The sequence below is a fragment of the Balaenoptera borealis genome (genome assembly GCF_965194805.1).
Source record: "Balaenoptera borealis genome assembly, chromosome: 9".
Lineage (NCBI taxonomy): Eukaryota > Metazoa > Chordata > Mammalia > Artiodactyla > Balaenopteridae > Balaenoptera > Balaenoptera borealis.
In genome coordinates, this window is record NC_138873.1 from 52,023,511 (window position 1) to 52,045,182 (window position 21,672).

Sequence of the window (21,672 nt, forward strand, 5' to 3'; positions counted from 1 at the left end):
CTCAGATTCCTACTCAAATGCCACCTTATCAAAAAGCCCTTCCCGGACCACATATCTAACACATCAGCCCTTGTCACTATTTATTCTCCCTTCCTCTGCTTTATTCCTTTATTCCTTAACACCATGCAGGGAAGTGGGGAAAGTTCATGGTCTAAACCCCATCTCACAGGACATTTTTTTTTTTTAAACAAGAGCCTTCAGGGTCAATCCCATCTCCCATTGTCACCACCCTCCTCCAGTTTCCACCCTGACCCAACAGCATCCAGAGGGAGTGGAAACCGTCACCACAAGTCTGAGGCAGAATTGGGAGCTCTGCCCCCTTCAAATGTTTCCCCACAGAGGCTCTGTCTGTCTTACCCGAGGCTCTCCACATGCACAGTGGTTGTCACCACCTGCCCTTAAACCCTGGAGCTCCAGGCCTTTGCAAGATGCTTTGACTCCAAGGGGACAGCCTGATGTCTTCTCTGACCCAGCATCAAAGACACAGCCTCCATATCACCAGGGAAAAGGGATACAATACCCCAGCCACGGGGCAGCGCAGGTGACCTTGCTGGCTGGCTAAGAAAGGGTTGGGGAGAGGGGCCTTTAATGTGGCTGCATCCTGAAAAACCAAAGCATAAGTGTTTTATTTAACTCCAGATTGATCCTGAGGGCTTGCAGATGGGGAGATTTTCCAACACAGCTTCACCAGCTCTGATTGATTCAGCCCTCCTTCTGGAGCTCCCTCTGAGCAGGAAGCTGGGTCTGACTTGCTGGTAATTGATTAAAATAGAACTTGGCAAGGTCTGGGTGCATGTGTCTGACCCAGGGTGACTTTTAAGAGACTTCAGCAGATGTGGGCAGAGACAGGACAAAGAAGTACTGCACCAAGAGAGGCCAGGAGGAGAGTCCTGCTGTCAGGCCTCTGAGAGCTCCTTGGCTGTTCTTCTCCTGGTTTCTGTCTGAGAGCCAGGTTCTTGATCCTGGGCTGCCCTCTGAGGTTGAAGGCCTTGTCCTTTTCCTTGCTAAACAGCAGGGCTCAAGACGCAGACCGAGTGCTAAGAGAAAGCTCCTCCTGTACCATGTGTCCCCACTCTTGAGCAAATCCCGTCTGAGTTCTTTGTGGCCCCTGCCCCCCAAGCTGGGAGAGCTGACTCCGTTCTCCCTGCTCTCCTGCTCAGCTTTTCTGTGGCCTCAGGGGCCTCGGTGCTGGGGAGGAGGCTCTGCAGTGCCTGGCACCAATGCATGAGCGGGCAGAGCCCTGCCAAGTTTCCCTTGGCTGAGGGATTCCCAGGAAGGCCAGAGCTGAGGACTTGGTCATGGAGAATGCAGTAGGGCTGAGGGGCCTCCTCATGCCACCGCCTTGAGGTTGTGAGGTGGCAAGGTGGGCTTTCACGTTTCTGATGGCGATGTGGCAGCCCAGCAAGGTGGCGATAGCCCCAAGGTGGTTTAGGGAGGGACTCAAGGAGGAATAGTCAGACTCTCCCACTCCCCACCTAGAACCTGATCCATAGGGCACTGCTTTCTAAACATCCCCATGGCACAACATGTAGAAAATGGTGACACTGGTGCTGGCACCATGGGCTAAGGGAATTTAACCTGCTGTGGCTGGGCCTTGGGCCACCCCAAAGGCTGAGGGGGAATAGTATCTCAGTACCCATGACCCATTCCTAGCACACCTGTTGGGACGCTCTGCCTTAGTCACACTCTCCCAGAGGGGTAGATTTTGTGATCTCACAAATTCCATGTCTGCTTCCAGGAGGTGGAATTTTCCTACTATGTGACCATCCAGGCACCTCTGGGAATGTATACACACTGATTTATGGCACAGGCCTGATGACCCAGACCTTCCTGCTGTGGGTTCAGTTTCCAGCACACCTACTCTTTCAAGGTATCGGAGGCAAGCAGCAGTGCCCACCTAAGAGGGAATTTCCAGAGTGTTCGAGTGGCCAGGGTCACCCCCTTACTGAGGATCTAAGCAGCTCTTTGCTGGCTCTCCTAATCTGAGTCACCTGGAGTATTAAAGTGACAGGCAAGTGCCACTTACAGGCCTCATGAGCTGGAAAAAACCACTCTAGGCCTTCTCCTCAGTTTCCTCATCCATATTATGGAGTCATAACTTTTTCTCCACTGTCCTCACAGGACAGTCAGAAGGCCTAAATGAGGTGATAGGTGTGAAAGCTCTAGTCAAACTATAAAAAGTTACACAAAAGAAATAGATTGTTTTGATTTCTAATTTAAATGGGTGTGGCGTTTTTTTGTTGTTTGGTTTTTAGTTCTGAAATCAAAACTGGCTCTGGTCGCCCTGCCGCAGCCCTTACAGTGTGCTAGCCTTTGAGAGATATAGTATAAGGATCCAGGCTGCCCTCCAGGTGCTGGTGCTGAGGGCAGAGCCCGGGTGGGAGCAGAATGTCCTCCTGGGGATCTTCTCACGTGTTCTGCACCCTGGGGCTGCCGTGCGAGCTTCATGCAGCAGCAGAGGGCTGTGAGGAGGGTTACAGAAAGCAACATGCTCTGGGCTGGAAGAACCAGGTGTTTCTTCTAAATTCTGGTCACCCTAGAGAAACTGAGTTTGATCTAGCATCACTGTGGAGACATTATTGTTCTTTTATAAAGACTCCTCCCCAGAAGGCTGAATGAACCCTGAACACCGTGGTGCTGTGTTAAGAGTTGGAGACCTCAGTATGAACTCAAGTTTATTTGAATATACCTATATGTCTAGATCTAGACGTATCTCTCTAGACCTACCTATTGATCTAGATCTGTCTATCTAGAGTTGCTTAAAAAAAATGAGGGTATGTCATAGGGACACAGGAGTCAATCTGAAAGATGCCAAAGACAAAAATTGGAATAATTTAGCAATAAGATACATAATATAGTATTGGACAACCCACAACACAAAATAAATATATATTTTTTTAACTTTTATTTATTTATTTATTTATTTTTGGCCAGACCACGTGGCCTGTGGGATCTTAGTTCCCCAACCAGGGACCGAACCCAGGCCCTCGGCAGTGAGAGCACTGAGTCCCAACCACTGGACTGCCAGGGAATTCCCCCAGAATAAATATATTGAGTGTGCACTGATATTAATGAATAAACAAATAAATAAATGGAGGAAATGGGACAAGTCTTCCTTTATAGAAGAATTCCAAATGATATAGAGACTCTTCCCTCTCCAGGAGGTAAAGCTTAATCTCTCCACTGCCCTTAACTGTGGGTAGGACCTTGTGACTTATTTCCCAGGAACAGAATATGAAGAATACAGGGGAGAAATGTGGCAAACGCTGTCTTGGCCAGGAGATAAAGGTTAACATCCCAGTGATGAACTGTGGCTATCATGTACCACCCCCCACTGCCTCTGTGGTCTTCCTCCTCAAAAACCCATGACCCCAGTAAAATCATAAGAAAAACATCAGACAAACCAGATCGAGGGACGTTTTACAAAATACCTGACCAGTACTCTTCAAGACTGTCAAGATCATGAAAAACAAGAAAAGACTGTGAAACAGTCACAGACCCGAGGAGACCGAGTTCACACAACAGCTACACCCGATGTGGTCTCCTGAATGAGATCCTGGAAATGAAATAGGACATTAGTGGAAGAACAGGTGAAATCCAAATACAGCTTAGTTAAAAACAAAACAAAACTGAACAAACCAAAACCTCTTCCCCAGGGCTGACGGGCTGACGGCTTTCCCAGAGTCCCGCTCTGAGTCGCTGTCTCTGTGCTCTTCCAGTCTCCGCGTCCTTTGATGGGAAGCAGCACCTGCGGAGTCTGCCCGTGGTGAACAGCATCGGGTACGTCCTCCGCTTCCTTGCCAAGCTGTGCCGAAGCCTCCTGTGTGACGACCTCTTCAGCCACCAGCCGTTCCCCAGGGGCACCAGCGCCTCCGAGGAAGCCCCTGAGAGCCAGGAAGACAGGATGGAGTCAGGTAGGGTTTGCCCGTCTGTCTTCCTGGGCCTGCAGGTGGTTCCAGGTGTCCCCGCCCTCTCGGGGCAGGTGAGGCTGCCGCTGAGGGGGCTCCTGGGAGCTCTGCTGCTGGAAGCTCATGGGCTGCTCCTCTGGGCACCCGGGGAAGAGTCAAGGCTGACCAGGACCAAGGACACCCCGATGGTCCCTGCCCAGGCTGCAGTGGGAAGAGATGGCTCCAGCTACTGAGAGCTGACGTTATAGCTTCTAGGCCTATGTTATTAGAATTTAGACAATGAGACCGCATCACATGCAATGAGTGATTTTTTTTCCTCTCTTCTAATTAAGACTCTTGGGCATTTATTCATCATCGTTGAGTAATTGAAGGACTACTAGCCTCAGGAACAAAGAAATCCTGAAGAAACAAGGGCTAGAGAATTGATTACGTTGGTCCTGTCTGGGGGCCTCAGATTCCTATCCAGGTCAATAAAATGTGTGACAGAGTGTCTATCCTGGCAAGAATTTGACCTGCCCATAAATCACATATGTCCTCCAGTGAGAGTGTTTCTCTCTCATCACAGGATAGAAAGTGACCCAGGGGCTGAATGCCTTTTGTATCACCAGCCCCAGAATAGCTCAGCATCGGGAACTGGCCAGTGGGAAGGGCAGCAAGGCCACATGGGCAAACTTGCCACACCGTTGTCTGCCCAATGGGCTGCTCCTTCCTTCCCCACTTAGCGGCCCTGAGTTATGGATTTGCAAGGAGTTGAACATGAGTCCAGGTTCTAGATTCCAGGTTCCCAAGGATGAACGGGCATGTTGCCTTTTTTTCTTTCTCTGGAAGCAGTGTTGTTGATATATAAAGAACACATAGACAGTGAAATGGAATCTAGCCATTATGTCATTCTGCAAACACTTGCTGAACCCTTTTCTGTTCCAAGCACCATGCGAGACCCTGTCTTGGAATAAGGCAAATACGTATGTGAGCTTAGGAAAGTTTTTGAGGTATTGAGTGACCAGTATGAATAATGAAAAACTTACATTTGCAGGTATGTGCTCACAGACAGGCTTAGAGCATTCAACAAAAGGATACTTATAATAGGAGTGGCTATGTTTTAAGCCTAGGAGAACATCAGGGAAGGATAAAGTTAGATTCTAAGCATAGATTTTCTCACATCCTGTCAAGAGCCTTGTCTACAATTTTACTTTAAACTCTCAGAGACCTGGGAAACAGGAAGAAATCTGGCCTTTACAAAGAAATGTACCTAATTAAATATAGTCTGTGTGAGCAGATGCTATATACTTCTGTGTTTTTCTTGATGCCTCTATATGTGTGAGCTTGGGGAAGTCTTCTCATATCTCTGGACCTCAGTTTCCTGTGTGAAATGATGGGCTGAGTTGCTCATGTATAATGTTCTGGTTCTGACAATCTATGAATCTGGCCTCTCCTGTAAACCTTAGTTGACTCAGAAACATATTGTAAAGCTAACGTATCTTACAATGAAAATAGCAGATGATGATCTGTTTTCACTTCGCACACCCTAAAGTCATTGTTACATTGAACAAGCAATGACCCATGGACATAATCATAAAGCCACATAATGCATGTCTCCCATTCTCCTTTAAATGAAAGTCTCCTGTGAGACCACTTCTTCCCTGTCCATGGATGAAATTCAGGGCAAATCTTGTGACTTTTCTGGCTCCTTTCAGATAACAAAACATTGTCCAGTAAATAATTAATATGTCCAGGTCAGTGTGATCATCAAACTTTAAATTTCACTCAAAGATGGAACTACTCCCCATTCCCAGCTCAGCCCTGCTTCAGGCCAGTTGCCTGCAGCAGTAAAGGAGGGCATGGTTGGCTTCTCTCCACCTCCTGCCCAACCCCATGTTTTTGCCCCTTCCTTATCGAGCTAGTAATGATTCCCAATCCTTCCTGATCAGAGTGAGGGAAGGAGGGGAGGCAAGAGGTAGGAGAGTTTTTACTTGACTAATCCCGCTGTGAGCTGGCATCAGGCTCCCTGGTTCTGGCAGGTGTTTCGAGCTGATTCTGCATCCTGTGGGCTCTTGCATGGGTCCTTTGGTGGTCCTACCATCTCTCATCTGCACGTTCCTTGACATGGACAAAGGTAACTCTTCTCTGGCTGGTCACTTAACAATTCTTCCCACAGCCTCAAGGCATCCGTGGGTACATCTCTAGCTTCTTTCTGCTGAGGCCCCCTTGTGCCTCCAGACAGTCCTATGGAAAGGATCTAAGATAATCTCACTTCAGATCTCTCTTCTGATGGCCCACATCTGGTCCCTTAGAAACATGCTTTGCCCAAACAAACTCAGGGCGTGCAGGCTGATCTCAGCAGGCGCCTCTCCTTTGTCCTGCCATCACAGCAGCCAGACTTTTTGGTTTCTCATGGAAATCAAGCAATAATCCATTGTGTCTCTTGAGCTCCAGGGACAGATATCAAGCTATTCACACGGCCACATTGAAGCCCTTGGAACACATGGGGCAGTTCTCTCCACAGTTCATCTTCTATTCAACCTGCTTTTCAACCTCTACAATTTCTTTTGCAGGCTGCATGTGGGTGGTCATCTACACATGTAAAACTGGCTTCCCACCACCTCTTTCTGCTAGATCTCCACACTTCACTCTGGTATGGGGAGACTATTGTCTTGCAGCTTCAGCAAAACTGAAACTAAAATAGTTTCATTTTAACTTCCTGTCCCAGGAACCCCGCTTCAGCTTTCCTTAAGTGATCATTGAGGAAACCTTTGCCTTGGTTTCCACCTTATTCTTTCTCCTTCCAAGCTCACCATGCTGAGTGAAGTTACTGTCTTCTTCCTGGGAAAAGTGTAGTGTAGCCGCCTCACTTCTTCCCTCGGCTGAGGCCGGTATTTCTGCCTGCAAGCTGGTTTCTTTCCTAGTTGGGTTGGCTTTGGAAGTAATGACTCCAGTTGTCTTCATAAGCCCTTCCCTAGCCTGTGGCTGCTTTGAAAAAATGAATTGCTCCAGTTCTTGTGGAAATTGTTCCCAATGCCCTGGGTGCTACAGAACCAAGCGCTGTGTGTTTCTTGTGTCTGGGGCCCCAGGGAGGGTGGAGGAAGCAGCTATGGCACGGTAAGCTTTGAGCAGCCCCCTGGCACACATCTCTCCTACCCGTCTGCCATGGGGCCTAGGATGACACCACTAAAGAGTTTGCCTTTAGACTAAGACATTGCCTCTTTAGGATTGCCTCGTCAAAGTTCCCTTAAAGGATAACATATCAAGTTATTATTACCTTGGATGAGGAATTAGTTTATTACCCACTTTCCCACGATTGTGGCAAGAAAGGCAGGTGTATTTATAAAGCGAAGGGATGGAGGTCTTCATTGATTTTAGGCTTCATATCCATCCGTAGGACCACGTCGTTCCTAAACAAGATCGTACAGTCTTGAACTCATTTGAACCAGATGCTGCTCTGCCCCAAGGTTGTTCAGTCAAAGCTGGAGTGTTCCAGGTTTGGTGCCACACAGTTAGAGGGTTTGTCAACACTCATTAGGACATTTCCAAAAGACAGTTAATCAGACCATAAGAAAATGCAAAGCCATGACACATAAGGAACTATATAAAAAAATGGATGATTTGGGGAAGACAAAATTTTCTGTTCCAGGATATGACAGCAGGTCATGTGGATCTGTTCTCCGTGGCCCTGAAGATAGATTTAATTAAACCTCACGTCTTGCCACTCAAACTCTGGTCAGGAGCACTGTCATAACCTGAGAAAGGAAAAGCTCAGTGGCCCTCCCTCACTCCTTCACAACAGATCCCAGGTGTTTTGAAGACACGTTAAAGTTGGAGAAGCCTGGGTTTCAGGAATACCCTCCCACGTAGAGGACTTGGCAGCTGACTAACCAGGTGGAACTCTCAGAAGACAGCTCCCTCAGGAGTCAGGTGGGGTTGACATTGTAAAGAACTTTGAAAAGTCAAAGCCATTCAGAAGTAGAAGGAGCTGCTTGGATGGAGAGATCTCCTCATTACTGGTGCCAAGTGCAGGTGTCCACGTGTCAGGGCCATTAGGGTGAACTCTGGCAGCCCAGAGGAGGAAGAGCAAGATGTCCTCTCTGGTACCTTCCAAGCTGAGAGTCACGGCTGGAGGTAGCAGAGGAAGGCCGCGGACAGCAGGAGGTGAGAGGCCCCAGGAGCCCTGGGGAGGGGTCCCCCAAATGGGAAGATGAGGATACCAAGACAGAAGGGCTCACATTAGAGCAGAGAGAGGGCTTCTTCCAAATCTCTTCCTCAGACCTTTGAAAGATACACACTGTCACCAAATGATGTTTCTCCTGCATTCAGGGAAAACCGGGCTTCAGACCCACTCAGCTGCCTGAATTCAGTCTGGAAGGTAGAGTTCTTGGCTTGAGACCAAGAATTTTAGTCATTTTCCTCCAAATCTATTAACTGTCTGGAAGGTAGAGTTCTTGGCTTGAGACCAAGAATTTTAGTCATTTTCCTCCAAATCTATTAACTGACAGCCAAATGTTCATGGTTTCAGAAGAAGAGCAGTTCCCTGGATGCTTTAGGAGAATGGAAGCAAAAACATGGATTTGATAACACTTGTGGTTCTGTCAGAAGTCCTGAGATGATCATGGGGAAATTTTACCTTATCTTTGAATGTTGAAAAAAAAAAAGGTCTCAATTATAAGTAAGCTTTAGCCAGTGCTTCTCAAACTTTAACATGCCCTGGTACCACCCGGGCATCTTGATAAAATGTGGATTCTGGCTCAGGAGGGCTGGAGTGGGGCCTGAGAGTCTGGTTTCTAACAGGCTCCCAGGTGATGTCCGTGCTGCTGCTGGTTGGGGACCACACTCTGAACAAGAAAGTGTGTGCTGACAGAGTCCTGCTCCCAGAGGTAAATTTATTTCAGGTTTTCAGTAAAATAAGTCTATCTGTGCTAGGATGGTGCCAAACCTGTAAAAGCATTGCTGCTGAGGATGATCTGGTGCCCCGTGGAGGTGTCTGTGGGCTGGAGAAGAAGAGAGGGGCGTGAGGGGGCAGAGTAGTCAGGCAAGGTGGCACATGTGCAAATCCAGGTGAGAAAGAGGAGGTTTGCAGTGCTGGAGAAGAGAGTAAAAGACAGGAAAGAATGATGACGGGCAAATTTCTCGGTGCGGCCTGACCACCACCGGCAGCAGGGTCTCTGTTGCCCTCTAAGCTTCCCTGAATTCCTAGAAGACCCCAGGGATCTGTTCTCTCAGACCCTTGTTTACATACCCTCCCTGCCTTATACTGCTAGAATCTGGGTCCAGACCTCATCTCCCTGCTAGGTAGACTTGAGGGCAGGGACGTGCAGTCCCCAGCAGAGCCTGAGACATAACAAGTCCACAGTAAATATTTACTGTTTCGAATTCTATGCGACACAACAGAACAAACTGTCTGCTCACCAAGCGTTGGGGAGATCTTCTCTGGAAACCACAAATGTGATAGCTGAACTCTTTTGCAAGATCTAGTTTAGTGATTGGTTTCCTGCCTTTTGAAGGTTTGACATGATGGGAACAAATTGTTTACTTTTTGTTGAGTAGCTTTTTTTGATACACAGACGGTGGGGGTGGGAGATGAGAAAGGACATTTATTCTTGAGGCTTGATGTTTTCTTCCTTGGCTGGTGGTCTTGGAGCCAGGCACCAGAAAACTACTGGAGTAACAGACATGCATGGTACATTCTGCTGTGGTTGAATGGTTGAACCTTCATACCCAGCATCTAGAAATCAAATCTGCTTCCTTGTTAAACTACGAATTTGTCTAATGTAATAGCCCTACAGAGAATGACTATCCAGAGACTATCTCTCTTTCCAAAAGGTTGTTTATTTCTAAAAGGAAATAGAGCTTATCAAGTGGCATGAGTTCCATTATACAGAACTATCCATATGATCAGTTGGTAAACGTTTTCTGAGCTCCCTCTACGTGTGATACCTGCAGAGCTGAGGCCACTGGTCCAGAGCCACACAGAAAGGCAGCAGCAGGGTGGAAGCTGAGCCTAGGTCTTCTCCTCCCTGGCCCTTTGCTTTTGCTCCCAAGCCTATCGGTAGGGCCCCATTACCCAACACTTGCTGGGGTGTGTGTGTGTCCCGTTCCCTGGCTCAGAAGCCTGACCACACAAAATGGATGTTCACAAGTGGCTTGTGGTACCCCTGTGTCACTTCTTCTAGAAAAGATGTAAAAGAACAAAACAAACACAGATGCCCACTTAGCAAAATCTAGGCAGAAACTGCACTCCAGGGACATCAATTATCTTTTCTCCTTCTGGTTAATATCTTGGCCCCAAGGAGTGTCTCATCCTTATCCTTGTGCCCTAGCTACATCGTTGCTAGACGACATCCACAGGACAGGCAGAGCCTATCATCCTAGACACCAGGAGAACTTTCTCATCCCTACAAAACCCACACAAAGTGGCCTACTCCACCGACACTAGGTGTGGTTTGACCTGGTATTTTAAATAATATATGAAATGATGGGGGAAAAAAAGAAATGAAGGAAGGTGTGTGCAGGCCAATGATTAGAATATTGCAGAGCTATGTTCACCCTGTCATAGCCACAGGCCATGTGAACAAAATGAGCCATCAGGTTCTCAAGCCATGCATTGGAAAGGGGGTCATTTGGAAGGAGAACAAAGTATCAGTGTCAAGCTCAGTTCTTAAGAATCTTTGCAGGAAGTTTTGATGGAAAGGTGAAAAGAAGAATGTCCGCAAGTTCGGCAGCAAATATAAAAGGCCTTCCTATATTTTCGGACAGATGGGTCCAGGAGAAGCCCAGCCAGAGCTCTTACAGCATGGAATAGGGAGTGTTTGCCAGTGTAGAATTCCTGATTTTAGCTCTGCCTGTGTGCCAACATGAGTTCATTTAGGAAAAGCTATTTATCATCCTTTCAGTGATATCATTCATTAAAGTATAATATCTGTACCTATTTTAAAACATTGCGCTAAAAGGGAAAAATGTAACCACTAAGGAAAACACTGGGTTTTGTAGAATTTGAAATAGATTTTCACAATGCTCAGTAATTTATTGGATCCCTTTGCGCTGTAATGCTTTGGTTCTCTTTTGAATCCTGTAGATATTGAGGAAGCACAAGGATTCAATAATTACTGGTTAAATGAATGAATGAATGTTCCAATTAAGTTGTTGGAACCTCCCAACGTACTTGAAATATGGGATAAATAGGCTACTATTGAATCATGGTGACCAGTTTGGTAATATTTTAATAGAAAGTATATACTTTAAAATGGAACAAAAAGAAATGAAGATAACGCTCCTCTTGTCCAAGATCACAAATAAAGTCATTTTGTGGATTAAAGATGCCAACACCAAAGACTTGAGGAGCAGAATGATGATGGTGGTAAATCCCCAGTAGGCTTTCTACTGTTTGGGAGAGCTCCTTCTAGGAGGGAGTGTGGAGGAGAAAAAGAGGCTGCCAAAAAATAGGCGGTATGAGCTCTTTCTTCCTACAAGGCTGGTCTCAGGAATTCTCTGAAAGACACCCCTGCCCCTGCCCCATGCCTCTCTTCAAATAAAGAAATCTACTGGAAATCTTCCCCTTTGTTCCATGAAACTGTCCTTCATGTGACACCCCTACCCATCAATCCCCCATGAGCCACTCTTGGACTGGGGACGATGCTGGGGACAGCTGAGCCAGGTGCGGAAGGCCCTCTGTGTCTCTGGCAGGCCTGTCCAAAGAGGCTCCTGCCTTGATGGAAGAGTAGACGTAGGGAATGGGCAAGGTCTCTAAGGAGATCCAAGGAGATGGTGACCAAGGTCTCTGGTTTATACATCAGAACACAGAAAGCACAAGGACTGATGGAAACGAAGGATCAAGTATATGAGATTTGGCCATCCCAAAATCTCCAGGGCCCAGAGGAGCTGTAATTGGATTCTCTATCCTTTGGGCTGCTCCTCTGGACTAACACCCTGAGCCCCTGTGGTGGGTCCTAAGGTAATATCTGCAGGTTATCCACACCAGTATCTACTGACCGTGCATCAGAACTAGGGTTAAATTGGCAAACCATGCCAAGAGGAATTGAAGCAACTTTGGAAACCAGCAGCCTTCTAAGATAAACTCCATGAGCTTTCTCCTATTAGTTGGTAGTTTCTGGGTCTCAGACATAAGTAGCAAACCCTTTGATTTTGGGGAAAAAAAAAAATCCCATAAACTTCCTGACAGAGAATTAGATATTCTATAGCAGATACATCCTAGCTGCTACCGAATTAATAGTTACAACTTCCAACCTAGATATGCAGAGTCAAGAGGAATGAAACAAATTCCCCTTTCCCACCTGTATTATTTATCTATTGCTGTGTGACAAATTACCCCAAAACTTAGTGGCTTAAAATAACATTTATTATCTCACAGTTTCTGTGACTCAGGAATTCAGGTGCAGCTTAACTTGGTCCCCTGGCTCTGGGTCTTTCACAAGGCTGCAAGCATCCCAGAGTTCAACTAGGGCAGGATCTACTTCCTAGCTCATTCATATGGTTGTTGGCGGGATTCCATTTCCCACAAGCCATTGGTTCCTTGCCATATAGGCCTCTCCACAGAGCTTCTCACAACATGGCAGCCTGCTTCGCCCACTTGAGAAATACAGGAAAGCCTTCCTAAAAATTAGGATGTCCATTTAGAACCAAAAGTTATATGGTGTTCTCTATTCCAGGGACTCCAACGTTTTCCTGATTAAGGGTCACTTTAAATTTCCCCAGAGTTCTATGAAAGACCAAAAAGAGAAGGGGGGGGGGCGGCTATTGAGGAAACAGAGCTTGACTGTGGGAGGTCCCACACTCTCACCCTCCCCCGCCTTCTGGGAATTCATTCCCTTAAGCCTCGGGATAGAGGCTTGGCAAAGCCGCAAAGAAAAGACCACAGAGATGGTGGTTAGGGAACCTGCTCCCCTCTGGAGACTGAAAGGGCATTCACTATTCTCAAACGGCTGACACTGGGCAAAACTGCCTTCGGGCAAAATTTCCACAAGAGGAAATCTTAAATCTTAAAGACAAAGTCTCAGGCAAACCAGCAACACTGGAAAGGACTAAAGAAGTTCAGGTGTCAGGGGGAAAATATAAATGTACTTAAATGGACCCAAGGGGAGTTATAAGGTTGATTCTGAGGGCTGAGTGATCTGAACTTAGAGACGAGCTTGAAGAGAAAATCTATACTGGCCAGAGACCAAGTTAATGGAAAATTTAATTGAAGCGAACGAAAGGCTAAGCCTCATAGGTGGTGTGGCCTGGTGCCCTTTGAACCAGGAAGGCTGGGACAAGAGGCCACAGGGGGCCCTAAGGGAGAACGTGATGAGCTTATCTGAGCCAGAACAAGGGGCGGGACCGAGCCGGAGTGAAGGAAACCTGCAGACCTCCACGAGAACCGCAGTGAAAGGCGGCGGGAGGGCAGAGAGGAGATCTGCTGGTTTCGGACACCGAGGAGTCCCGCCGAGGGCCTCCCTGCCGCCCACAGCCGAGCACGCGCTGGGCGCTGGCGGCGGTGCTGGCGAGAAGCGTGCGTGCGGCTGCCTGGTGGCGGAGACCCGGCCACTCCAGGTAGGAAGTGAAGCCCAGGTCCGGCTCTGAGCAGGGGAGGGGCTGCTCTACGGGGACCTGCTAGTGTCTCCTGGCCCTTCTCCCTCCTGCCCCCCTTCCTCTTTCTGCTTCTCTCCTTGCAGGTCTCTTTCCCTGCATTCCAGAACTCACTGGCTGTGCTCCTTAGGTGGTGGCACCTGATTAAGCAGAGGGGAATAGTTATTGCACGGTAATTCACGTGGCGGTGTTATCAGGCCGACTCTGTTACTTCCTTTTCTCATCTGGGGTGCAGGGCTAGGGACCCGTGGTGCCGCTATCTCTTTAAACAGCAGAGCCAAGGCGCTCACACACGGAGCCCTCTGGACACTGGTCCAGTGGTCTGACCTTCTTGTCAGCCTGGGCAGGGTCACGTGGCCTGCTGGGCTGGGCAGACCCGCTGGCAATCAATCCCAGGAGAGGCAATGGCTTTCAGCCTGGGGGGAGGTAGCAGAGCTGATTGTAGAAAAGGTTCACTCTGTGCAGCTGCTCCTTCAGCTGGGATGTTGTGACTGATGTGAGGAAAGGGGAGTGGAAGGTGAGTGTGTGTGTGTGTGTGTGTGTGTGTGTATGAGAGAGAGAGAGAGAGAACTGTTTAGTGCTGGGAAGAACAGTGTCTGAGACTCTGGGATGTAGGGTTATTATTGCAGAGAGATTACTTGAGAATAATTTTGCAGACGGTGGTGTTGTCGCTTTTCAGGGCTTCATTTGGTTAGAGAATCCAAGTAAAGTGCCTTTTAAAATTCTTTAAATAAATTAAATAGTCCAAGCTCACTTAACTGTGAGCAGTTGGCTCTTGTGTCCTACCTGAAAAGGGGCCAGCACCCCCTGAACTAAACCTCAGGTCAGCAGGTCTGGAGTCTCATCCATGTGGGCCCCTCTTTCCTCCCTGGGCTGCTGTCGCTGCTTTGGGACTTTCTCTTTCTGTCTCTGGCTCTTGGCTTTCTCCTTCCTGTCCCTCTGCCTCTTCCCGCTTCTCTTTGGAGTTTCTGCACTTTCCAGGTGCTCAGCTGACCCTCCAGAACCGCAGCAGGATGGGCCGTGCTGGGCGTCCCCCAGGCCTCTGCAGGGGTGTGGGTGGAGGGAGGAGTCCACACAGTCCTGACTCAGACCCTAGAGCTTTGTTCTCCAAACAAGGACGCTTAGACCTGGTGCAGGTTCAGGAGCAAAGGGGTATCCTTTGAGGCTTGAGTGGGTTTGAAGTCTTCTAGAGTATTTTTTAGCCTAATGGGCAGGCTTTATACGTAGCAGCTGGGGAAACCATAGTCCACAAGCAGATTAGCTATGGTGAAAAAGGCACGTTAGCCTCTTTTGAATGTTCCTAAGACACCAAACCTTGAAAACGTGGCAGCCTTCTTTGAATGTGCCATTTGTGCCTGTGCCTTTCTATTTAAGCATGCTCTTGTGATCGTATGAAAGCAGATTAATCCTTTTTCTGGAGGAAAGATTTAATGATTTATAAGTGGCATCCTTAGTGTCTTGGATAGAGGCAGGAGGTTATAGAAGAGAAGCACATAAAATGCCTCTTGTTTACCCTGCTTTGCTGAGCTGGTGTGCACAGCGATGAAACGGCCTTAAATAGAGGCTGGGCTGGATCCTCTTGTTTAATGAGAGGTGCCAGGGTGACAAGGTAGCTCATTTCAGATGAGAAGTGATTTTCTAAAAATCCAGGAAAAAAGACTGGGAACGTCTTAATCTGTCAGCCCTGTAGTTTACCACAAGTCTGTGTGCGGGAATCAGATCCACGCAGGGCACTCTCCGCAGATGATCCCAGGTCTGCTGGCCCCATCTGGTGTTCACTCACCAGTCAGCCACAAAACTGCTTGAAAAGTGTAGTTCTCTCTCCAAGGAGATTTGGTCTTTTTTTTTTTTTACCAACTTTAAATAGTGGTTTTGGGTAACAAAGAATTCACGAGCCACACTTTATTAAATTCATCTTACCTGTATGTTGGATGACTTAATGGTTTTAATAATATAAAGGGTAGGTACCCAGCAGTCATCGTTTTAACTGAAGCAAGAGGAATTGGGGTTAGGTGTAAGGAAGAAGTTTCAGGCAATGAGGTTTGTGGCACAATGACCTAACTGTGAGGAGATTGTAAGATCTGTTTTGGCAAGCTTTTAAATAAGAGGCTCAGTTATTTACTTTATTTTCCACTCCAAATACCACCCTGCCTGAAGAGAGAATTTGGGACAAGCTCAAGCCATTCCACCATTAATTTACCACCTTCACAATTTTTGCTATGTCTGACTAAAACCTATAGAAGTGTTTACTCAAGATATTCCTTTAAATGGATTCATTTCTTTTAACCGTAGCCTTTAGTCATCTTAAGCAGTGATACCTTATCAGTGAAATCATAGTTTGATGAGCTAACTATATTTTATTGCTGTGCACTAAAATATATGACTATAATAAAATAACGTTCACCTGTTTTTGTGTCTTCCAAAAAGATACATGTTCAAGTCCTAACTGCAGGTACCTGTGAAAGGGACCTTCTTTGGAAATAGGGTCTTTGCAGAGGTAATCAAGTTGAGGTCACACTGGATTACGGGCGCTAATCCAACGACTGATGTCCTTATAAGAGGGAAATTTGGGCACAGACACAGACACAAAGGGAGAATGCCATGTGACCACAGAGGCAGAGATTAGAGTGGTGTGTCTGCAGCCAAGGAACACCACGGATCATTGACTATCACCAGAAGCAGGTAGAGGCAAAAAAGGATCTTCTAGAAACTGCAGAGAGCATGGCCCTGACAACACCTTGATTTCAGACTTGTAGCCTCCAGAAGTGAGAGAGAATATATTTCTGTTGTTTTAAGTCACCAAATCTGTGGTAATTTCTGCAGCCTTATGAAACTAATACACCTAAGTACCGCCAAGAATCATCCCCTGCTGGGCCAGTGGGACACTTTTTTTTTTAACATCTTTATTGGAGTATAATTGCTTTACAATGGTGTGTTAGTTTCTGCTTTATAACAAAGTGAATCAGTTATACATATACATATGTTCCCATATCTCTTCCCTCTTGCATCTCCCTCCCTCCCACCCTCCCTCCCTCCCTATCCCACCCCTCTAGGTGGTCACAAAGCACAGAGCTGATCTCCCTGTGCTATGCGGTTGCTTCCCACTAGCTATCTATTTTACGTTTGGTAGTGTATATATGTCCATGCCACTCTCTCTCTTTGTCACATCTTACCCTTCCCCCTCCCCATATCCTCAAGTCCATTCTCTAGTAGGTCTGTGTCTTTATTCCCGTCTTGCCACTAGGTTCTTCATGACCTTTTTTTTTTTTTCCTTTGATTCCATATATATGTGTTAGCATACTGTATTTGTTTTTCTCTTTCTGACTTACTTCACTCTGTATGACAGACTCTAACTCCATCCACCTCACTACAAATAACTCAATTTCATTTCTTTTTATGGCTGAGTAATATTCCATTGTATATATGTGCCACATCTTCTTTATCCATTCATCCAATGATGGACACTTAGGTTGCTTCCATGTCCTGTCTATTGTAAATAGAGCTGCAATGAACATTTTGGTACATGACTCTTTTTGAATTATGGTTTTCTCAGGGTATATGCCCAGTAGTGGGATTGCTGGGTCATATGGTAGTTCTATTTTTAGTTTTTTAAGGAACCTCCATACTGTTGACACATTTTAACACTCGGGGAAATGCTGAGCCGGGTGCTCTGTGAAGGTCCTTTTCAGTCCTGTGGTTGAATGATGATGCCCTTCATTGTATCAGTCATTTTTACACTCAGGTATGATGTAAGTGTCAGCACCCCTATTTATAAAGGTGAGGAAAAGGCTGTGTTAATCGGGTTTGAGCAGATGCATCTCGTCAATTCTGAATGGCACCCTGATGTGTGCACCTGAACGTGCTAATCACTCCCAGGCTTCCTGGGAGCTACAGGCTGTGTAGGACCACGGCTGGGCCTTACTGATCTGTTTCCATGGCTGTCCACCTGGCCGCCTTTGGAATCACTGTCACATCCTTTGCTGGGTAGAGGGCTATTGCTTGACGCTCTCTCAAGTCGGTTTTACTTTCTGGTGAATTCATTTGGATCATAGCCCAGAAGCTGGCTTTTATTACCTTTGATCTCACCCCATGGTTGTCAGCAGTTTTTAAACCAATAAGGTCCATATTCCCTTGGTCCCCATTTCCACATGGTGTCATAGGAGAACAATATTCCATCTGCATCTCTATTTTCCAGCTGTAGTGCAGATTGGTGAATTATCTGCATTCTCTACCTTAGACTATCAGACTTCCATAGGCATATTTAATTTGGATTTAAACTATTTAATAAACAGAATAAATGTTTTAGTTAGATTTTTTTCATTGTTTACCGTGCATCTACATGAAGAATTTATATTTAGTTCTTTATAATCTGAATTTTAACACGTCTTCTGTGTAACAGCAGTCTTACTGCCCAAATGTCTACTTAATATTTATTGAGCGCCTTCTGAATGCCAAGCACCATGCCAGACACTGGGGACACAAAAAGGATTAGTATCCCAGACTATGAAAACTTTTCAATGAAGGGAATATAATGGCAGGCTTCCTGCTCACTGGCTTGGAATGTGCTGGCCCATAGCAGGTGCTCAAAAAATGTTAGTCTTCCTCTTCCTCGCTCCATTCAAGAAGCAGCCTAGTATCTGGCTCTGTAGCCAGGTCCTTCCTGCTGATGTCTTCTGACCAGGAGGGAAGATGCAATAGAGGCCATCTAGGGGAAGGTGCAGGGTTCCAGGTTCCTGAAGACATCGTTCAGCACTGCATTAGCCACAAAGGATGAGGCACAGAGCATGCATGCCTACCCTTTGCTGCTCAGCTTCCCTGTGTCCAAGTGGGCAAAGCAGTGTTGGACTTGACTGTACAACACTGTCAAGAATGTGTTCACGGCCAAACACTGGGACTCTGCAATGAGTTTTTAAAAACAGCTTTATGGAGATATAATCCATATATCATACAATTCACCCATTTAAAGTGTATTATTCAATGGTTTTTAATATATGTGCAACTATCACCCCAGTCAATTGTAGAAAGTTTTCAACACCTCAGACACCATACACTCTTTAGCTAGGACCCCCGGTTCCCCCAACCTCCAAATCCTAAGCAACCACTAATTTACTTTTGTCTCTATAGATTTGCCTATCCTGGACATTTCATACAAATGGAATCATTTAATATGTGGTCTTTTGTGGCCCAGTTTCTTTACTTAGCGTAACATTTCAAGGCTCACTCTCACTGTAGCACGGATCAGTACTTCATTCCTTTTTATGCCTGAAATTATTCCATTGTATGCATATACCATGTTTTGTTTATATATTCATCAGTTGATAGCTTTTTGAGTTGTATCCACATTTTGGCTATTATGAATAGTGTTTCTGTAAACATTCATATAAAAATTTTTATGTGGAAATTTCATTTCTCTTGGGAATATATATATATTTATACACACACATACATACACACACACCTAGTAGTAGAATTGCTGGGTTGTATGGTGAATTTATTTTTAACCATTTGAGGAAGAGCCAGACTGTTTTCCAAAGAGGCTGCATCACTTTACATTCCCACCAGCAGTGTGTGAGGTTTCCAATTTCTCTACAGTATCACCAACACTTACTATCATCTGACTTTTTTATTATAACCATCCTAGTGAGTGTGAAGTGGTACCTCATTGTGGTTTTGATTTGCATTCCCCAATGACTAATGATTTAGAACAAGTTTTTGTGTGCTTATTGGCCATCTGTCTATCTTCTTTGGGAAAATGTCCATTCAAGCCCATTTTAAAATTGGGTTATTTGTCTTTTGATTGTTGAGTTGTAAGAGTTTTTTTTAATATACTCTGGATATGAATTCTTTATCAGAGGTATGATTTGCAAGTAATTTCTCCCATTCTGTGGGTTATCTTTTCACTTTCTTGATGGTGTCTTTCAAAATGCAAAAGTTTTAAATTTTGATAAATTCAATATGTCTATTTTTTCTTTTGTTGCTCATGCCTTTGGTGTCAAATCTAATAATACCTAGTCAAACCCAAGGTCATAAAGATTTACCCCTATATTTCCGTCTAAGAGTTTTATAAGTTTTTGCTCTTACATTTAGGTCTTTGATCCATTTCAAGTTAATTTTTGTGTATGGTATGAAGTAAGGGTCCAACTTCATTGTTTTGCATGTGGATATCCAGTTGTCCAAGCATCAGTTGTTGAAAAGACTATTCTTTTCCTATTGAATGATCTTGGCACCTTCATTGAAAATCAGTTGAACATGACACATAGGTTTATTTCTGGACTCTCAACTCTATTCCATTGTTCTATATGTCTCTCCTTAAGTCAATACCACACTGTCTTTGTTACCATTGCTTTGTAGTAAATTTTGAAATTGGGAAGCGTGACTACTCTACTTTGTTCTTCTTTTTCCATGATTGTTTTGGCTATTTATGGTTCCTTGAAAATCCATATGAGTTTTAGAATCAGCTTGTCAATTTCTACAAAGAAGTCAGCTGAGATTCTGACAAGAATTGCATTCAATCCATAGATGAATTTAGGGTGTATTACCATCTTAATAATATTAAGTCTTCTGATTCATAAACATGGAATTTTTTCCAATTAAGTATTTAGATCTTCTTTAATTTCTTTCAATAATGTTTTGTAGTTTTTAGAGCATAAGTTTTATACTTCTTTTGTTAAATTTATTCCTCAGTATTTTATTCTTTTTAATACTATTATAAATTGAATCTTTCCCCAATTTCATTTTCATATTGTTTAATGCAAATGTATAAAACTACAATTGATATTTGCATATTAATTTTGTATCCTGTAACTTTACTGAATTCATTTATTAATTTCAATTAATAAAAGTGTTTTATTGGATTCCTTAGAATTTTTTACATACAAGAGATAGTTTTACTTCTTCCTTCCCAAATTAGATGCCTTTTCTTTTTCTTACCTACTTGCCCTGGCTGGAACCTCCAATACAATGTTGAATAGAAGTAGCAAGAATAGAGACATCTTTGTGTTGTTCCTGATCTTAGGAAGAAAAGCATCCAGTCTTTCGCCATTAACTATGATGTTAAGTGTAGGTTTTTTTGTGGATGCCCTTTTTCAGCTTGAGGAAGTTCCCTTCTATTCCTAGTGTGTTGAGTGTTTTTCTCATGAAACAATGTTGGAGTTTGTCAAATGCTTTTTCTGCATCTATTGAGATAATCACATGATCTTTGTTTTTTATTCTATCGATATCACATATTACATTAATTGATTTTCAGATGTTAAACCAACCCTGCATTCCTGAAACAAATCCTACTGGATCATGATGTATAAGTCATTTTGTATGTTAAGGATTTGTTTTGCTAGTATATTGTTGAGAATTTTTGCATCCATATTAATGAGACGTTGATCTGTAATTTTCTTGTGATGACTTTGTCTAGTTTTGGTATCAGGGTATTAGTGTTCTCATAGAATGAGTTGGGAAGTATTCCCTCCTTATATTAGTCTGCCTGGCTGCCATAACAGAATACCACCTACTAGGTAGCTTTAACAACAGAATTTATTTTCTCACAATTCTAGAGGCTAAAAGTCTGAAATCAAGGTGTCATCAGGGTTAGTTTCTGGTGATACTTCTCTTCCTGGCTAGTGGACAGCCACTTTCTCTCTGTGTCTTCACATTGCCTCTTCTCTGTGCATGTGTGTGAAGAGGGAGAGAGCTCTCTCATGTCTCTTCCTCTTCTTGTCAGTACTTTCTTTTTAACCAGTTCTATCAGGTTGAGGTCTTACCCTTAAGGCCTTACTTAACCTCTATTTCCTCCTTATGGACCCTCTCTCCAAATATAGTTGCAGTGGGGGCTAGGGCTTCAACATATGAACATTTGAGGGGGACACAATTCAGTCCATAGCACTCTTTTTTTACTTTTTGGAAGAATTTGTGAAGAATTGGTTTTAATTTTTCTTTAAATACTTGGTAGAATTCACCTATGAAGCCATCTGAGCCTGGGATTTCTTTGTTTTTTGATTACTAATTTAATCTCTTTAATTGTTATAGGTCTATTCAGATTGTCTATTTCTTTTTGTCAGTTTTGGTAGTTTGTCCATTTCTTCTAAGTTACCTAATTGATTGGCATAGAATTGTTTGTAGTATTTCTTAATAATCCATTTTATTTCTGTGAGATTGGTGATAATGTCATCTCTTTCATTTCTGATTCTAGTAATTTGAGTCT

The 21,672-nt window shown here is 44.7% G+C and overlaps 1 protein-coding gene and 1 long non-coding RNA gene across 2 annotated transcripts in view; both read left to right on the forward strand.

The window, feature by feature from the left end:
* Positions 1-21,672, forward strand: part of SCML4 (Scm polycomb group protein like 4) — a 124,722-nt gene that overhangs the window by 88,657 nt on the left and 14,393 nt on the right. Inside the window, 1 exon segment of the mRNA XM_082404807.1 lies at positions 3,720-3,914. Coding sequence (XP_082260933.1) covers positions 3,720-3,914 — 195 coding nt within the window.
* LOC309634638 lies at positions 3,921-6,514 on the forward strand. The gene is made up of 2 exons (XR_014248270.1): positions 3,921-4,911; positions 4,942-6,514. It is a non-coding gene; the product is annotated as an uncharacterized lncRNA (long non-coding RNA).